The sequence below is a fragment of the Nicotiana sylvestris genome, chromosome 5 (assembly GCF_000393655.2).
Source record: "Nicotiana sylvestris chromosome 5, ASM39365v2, whole genome shotgun sequence".
Classification (NCBI taxonomy): domain Eukaryota; kingdom Viridiplantae; phylum Streptophyta; class Magnoliopsida; order Solanales; family Solanaceae; genus Nicotiana; species Nicotiana sylvestris.
In genome coordinates, this window is record NC_091061.1 from 109,140,486 (window position 1) to 109,146,420 (window position 5,935).

General features: G+C 42.4%; 1 protein-coding gene across 1 annotated transcript; it reads right to left on the reverse strand.

The window, feature by feature from the left end:
- Positions 1 to 1,423: 1,423 nt before the first annotated feature.
- On the reverse strand, positions 1,424 to 1,819 carry LOC138869130 (uncharacterized). Its single transcript, XM_070146724.1, has one exon. It carries the CDS (start codon positions 1,817 to 1,819, stop codon positions 1,424 to 1,426), a length of 396 nt encoding a protein of 131 aa, XP_070002825.1.
- Positions 1,820 to 5,935: the final 4,116 nt, after the last annotated feature.

Sequence of the window (5,935 nt, forward strand, 5' to 3'; positions counted from 1 at the left end):
TACTCACTGGTTTCCGAGGTGTCAGGGTCTCTATTGGCTATTGCTTTCTTCCTAATAGCCTTTTGGATTGCTAGAGTTAGATTGCTTTTGCCTCAACCCTGGCCTCAGGAGGGTTCTTCCCTCCCTTGTGGTGTATCTCTTCTACTACATGAGTGAACCATTGTTTGCACACACAAGAACTAGAAATCTGTTACAATTGAAGCTTGTAATGCATGCTTAGACATAATTGGAAGTTGCATGAAATAATTCTCAGAAGGGCAGTGCAGACCGCACAAAAGTGAGTGCGGCCGCAGAGCGCCCATTGCGGACCGCATAAAAATGAATGCAGCCGCAGAGTGCCCATTTTGGACCTCATTAAAATGGATGTGGCCGCAGAGTGCCCATTGCAGAACGCACAAAAATAAGTGCGGCCGCAGAGCCCAGGTCCAGATTACTGGGGTCTCTGAAGTTCCATCATTGGGGACCGCACAATAAATGAGTGTGGTCGTACAAGGCCATTGCGGACTGCACAATTTTGAGCGCGGCCACATAAGTCAAGCTTACCATTTTCCTAATTCAGAGGGCTGCGGACCACACAAAAATGAGTGCGGTCGCACGATCTCTACTGCGGACCGCACAAAAATGTGTTGAAAATAGGGTTTATGCAATTTTGGTCTCAAATGTTCATGGTTTTAGCAATCAAAAAACAATAACTACTTATCCAGACCCCAATTAACGAGCAATAAGCTACCCACATGATTCGAAGCAAAAAAAAACTAAACATTGACAATTTTAGGCATGTAAGTAACCCTAAATCTTAGAAAAAAAGCAAACAAAAGATGAAGAATCTACTGAAGAAATTAACATACCAGTAATGAAGATGCAAGTGATGAAGTGAGGGTAATATTTGAGAGCAAATGGGAGTTTTACTGTGCAACCTTAGCTTCAAGGCTCAAAAAAGCCGAAAAGTGTAAACAGATACAAAAGGCCCTATTTATACTTTTACCCGTGGGACCCAGTTTTTTACTTGAGTGCGGCCACATAATTTTGATACGGACCGCACTCCTTACCTGCCTTTGAGACGATTGGTTTCGGATCATACAAAAATGAGTGCGGCCGCAACGTCATTGTGAACCGCACTAAAATGTGTGCGGCTGCAGCTCCTTAAGCAATTTTGACAGGCCAACTTCAGAGACTATGCATTTTGACTCTTAGCCAACCTTAACCAATTTTGACAGGCTAACTTCAGAGACTATGCATTTTGACACTTAGCCAAATTTCATGCACAGTCCCTGCAATGCACACCCATTCCTGCATACACTTCAAAACTGGTTAGTACAAAACCAAGCCTATCTAAAAGAAGGAAAATAAAATAAAGAAAAAGACATGGGTTGCCTCTCAAGAAGTGCCTGATTTAATGTCGCGACACGACGCAGATTACCAATCACTTGAAATGAAAAACCACCACAATATGGGCATCACCAACCTTGCCAAGATAATATTTAACCCGTTGCCCATTGACTCTAAAAACCTCATCATTCTTGTTTTTCAAATCTAGAGCACCAAAGGGGGTTACATTCACTACTTCAAAGGACCCACTCCATTTTGATTTTAACTTGCCCGGAAACATCCTTAATTGAGAATTGAACAATAGCACCAGATCACATTCTTTGAACTCCTTATTGTGGATATACTTGTCATGGAGGTACTTCATCTTCTCCTTGTAAAGGGATGAACTTGTGTAGGCATGATACCCGAATTCATCAAGCTCATTCAAATGTGACACCCATAGGTTTGCTGCGACATCCCAGTCAAGGTTTAAATTTTTCAAAGCCCTCATGGCCTTATGCTCAAGTTCTACCAGAAGATGGCAGACCTTCCCAAACACCAATCGATATAGAGACACTCCAATCAGCATCTTGTAGGCCCTCCTATAAGTCCAAAGAGCATCATCGTGTTTTCTTGACTAATCCATCCGATTGGCATGGACAGTCTTTGATAAAATAATCTTGATCTCCCGGTTGAAGACTTCAACTTGACCTCTTGCTTGAGGATGGTAGGGGGTTGATACTTTGTGAGTGATACCATACTTTGTGAGTAAGGTATCAAAAGCTCAGTTGCAAAAATGTGAACGCCTATCACTAATAATTTCCCCCGGAACCAAACCTTGTAAAGATACTTTTCTTCAAAAATGCCACCACACTCTTCGCTTTATTATTGGGCAAAGCAACAGACTCAACCCATTTGGAAACATAATCAACCGCGACTAGAATGTAGGTGTTCTCCACAAGAACTGACAAATGGACCCATGAAATCAATACCCAACATGTTGAACATGTTTAACTCCAAAATGGTTGTGAGAGGCATTTCGTTCTTATTTGAGATCCCACCGGCCCTTTGGCATTCATCACAATGCTTGACAAGCTCACTAGCGTCCTTGTAGAGGGTAGGCCAATAGAATCCACAAGTCAAAACCTTTGTAGCTATTCTAGCTCCACCATGCTGACCACCATACGATGAAGAGTAGCAAGCCTCAAGAATTCCCATTTGTTCTTCTTCCGGCACACATCGCCAGATCACACCATCGGTACATATCCGAAAAAGATACGGCTCATCCCAATAGTAATCCAAACAATCCCGTTTGAGCTTCTTCCTTTGGTTTGAAGAGAACTCATTCGCTACAATGCCACTCACAAGATAGTTGGCTAGATCGGTGAACCATGGCATCTTGGTCATTGAAACGGATAGGAGTTGCTCGTCTGGAAATGAATCATTGATCTCAAGGCCGTCATGTCGCCTCCCTTCCTCCTCCAAACAGGACAAGTGGTTCGCCACTTGATTCTTACTACCCTTGCGGTCTTGAGTCTCTAGATCAAACTCTTGCAAAAGAAGCACCCACCACATCAACCTTGCCTTAGAATCTTTCTTGCTCATCAAATACGGAAGCGTCGCATGGTCGGTGTGAACAATCACCTTAGTACTCATCAAAATGGCCGGAACTTCTCCATGGCAAACACAATAGCAAGAAACTAATTTTCGGTTACTCTATAGTTGACTTGGGCATCATTCATGGTCTTGCTAGCATAGTAGACCAGATGGAAAATTTTGTTCATTCTTTGCCCCAACACCGCTCTAACCGCAATATCACTAGCATTACACATGAGCTCAAAAGACAAGCTCCAATCCGGTGCGGTGATACTAGGAGTAGTAGTCAACTTGAACTTAAGCAACTCGAATGCCATCACACAATCTTCATTAAAATGGAACTTGGCATCCTTCGTCAAAAGTGGGCACAATGGGTTCACCACCTTGGAAAAGTCCTTGATGAATCAGCAATAGAAACCCGAATGACGCAAGAAACTCATCACTCCCTTCATGGATGTGGGAGAGGGAGTTTGGAGATCACCTCAATTTTTGCCTGGTCAACCTCAATACCATATTTTGAAATTTTATGGCCGAGGACAATGCCTTCATCAACCATGAAGTGACACTTCTCTCAATTCAACACCAAATTTGTGTCCTCACATCTAGACAACACCCTATCCAAATTGTTCAAACAATCTTCAAACGAATTCTCAACCGCAAAAAATCATCCATAAGGACCTCAAGAATGTCCTCCACCATGTTGGTGAAAATAACCATCATACACTGTTAAAAAGTCACCAGTGCATTACACAACCCAAAAGGCATCCTTGAAAATGAGAAAGTACCATAAGGAAAAGTGAAAGTGGTTTTCTCTTGGTCCTCATGATCAATAAGGATTTGGTTATAACTAGAGTATCCATCCAATAAGCAATAAAAAACATGCCCGACCAGCCTATCAAGAATTTGGTCAAGAAATGGAAGCAGGAAATGATCTTTCCGTGTGACCTTGTTGAGTTTACTATAGTCCATGCACACTCTCCACCTGGTAATGGTCCTTGTTGGGATCAATTCATTCTTGTCATTTGTTACCACAGTCATGCCCCCTTTCTTTGGGACTCATTGCACCGGAGAAGTCCACGAGTTATCGAAAATGGGGTAGAAAACCCCGACATCTAACCACTTGATTATCTCCTTCTTCACCACCTCTTACATTGCTTCATTTAATCTTCTTTTATGTTCAACGGAGGGTTTGGCACCTTCCTCCAAAATAATCTTGTGCATGCAAAAGGTGGGTCTTATGCCCTGGTTATCCACCAAAGTCCAACCTATTGCTCTTTTCCTCCTTTGTAGCACCTCTAATGTGGACTCTACATGCATGTTAGTTAAGCAAGAAGAAATGATAACTAGTAGAGTATAAGAAGGTCCAAGGAATTCATACCTGAGGTGCGGAGGAGATGGCTTTAGCTCCAAGGTAGGAGGATCCTCGACTTTGTTGGAGGAGTCTTCCATTTCTCAAGATCTAAAGATAACTTTCGGGGCTCATAAATGTACCTCCCCATGACTTGCAATGCATTTACACACTCCACATAGCCATCACTCTCCTCATCATCATCTAGTTGAGCAAAACAGCTTCCAATTTGTCCTCAACATTCATAGTTGCACTAGCATCATCAACTATCACGTCGGTCACCAAATCCACAAATGAACAAACTTCATTACTATTCGTTTGCCTCATTGATTTGCACACATGGTAGACCACCTTTTCATCACCCACCAAGAAAGTGAGCTCACCAGCCTCCACACAAAATGATAGGCACCTCATAGTCCACTTGACAATCAAGGATAACAAAGTCTGCTGGGAGGATGAACTTGTCAACTCTAACCAATACATCATCAATAATGTCCAAAGGCCTCATTATTTTGTGATCCGCCATTTGCAACCTCATGGATGTGGGTCTTGGTTGCCCAATTCCACAATTTTTGAACACTGAATAGGGCATAAAGTTAATACTTGCCCCGTCTCACATAATGCTTTGGCAAAGTCGGCGCTCCCAATAGTGCAAGAGATTGTGAAAGCTCCCGGATCTTTCAGCTTCAGAGCCAATGAGTGCACAATAGCACTCACTTGATGATTCATCTTAATGGTTTCACAATTCATTGATCTTATTTTTGGTTACCAAATCCTTCATGAATGTTGCATATCCCGACATTTGTTGCAATGCCTCAACCAATGGCACATTAATTGACAAACTCTTCATCATATCAATAAACTTTTTGAATTTTTATTATTTTTCTTTGCAAGCCTTTGTGGGTTTGGAGGGGGAGGCCTTGGCATTGGTTTTTAGCCTTTGGCACCACCAGTTCAAGCATGTCAATCATGTGTTCCCTAGATGGGTTCACCTCGTCTTGTGTCTCCTCTACACTTTCATCTATATCAATTCTCACATCTTCATTAGCTTGAACCATATTGCTTGGGATTTCATCCTCTTAAACCACAACATCTTCATCCACAATCCTTCTTTGATTTGAGGTGGTCGCCTCTCCACCTTTTCCACTTCTAGTAGTCACGGCCATAGTATGTCCCGTACTATTTCCACCCTTTGGGTTCACCACCGTATCACGAGGTAGTGCCCCCTTAGGACGCGTGTTCAAAGCTTGTGAGGTTTGGCCAAATTGAATCTCCAAATTCCGAATAGAAAGTGTTTTACGAGGCTATTTGAGCATCGGAGTCGGCATTCTTCTCCATCATCTGCTTAAACATGTTTTCAATTCTACCCATATCATTGGAAGAAGAGCTCGGGCCTTGAGAAGGATATGGAGGTGGATTACTTGGTTGTTGGAACATCGGGAGCCTTTGAAAACCCAGCTCGATTGTTGTTGTTGTTGTTCCACCCTCCTTGGTTATCTTCTCCCCAATTGCTTTGATTATTGCCACACCAATTGCCTTGATTACCCCAATTGCCTTGATTTCCTTGATTGTTCCAATTTCTTTGATTAGAATTGCCACCACTCCAATTACCTTGGTGGTTTTGGTTGTTCCAATTACCTTAGTTCCTTTGTGACCTCCATTGTTGTTGATTTTGTCCTTAAG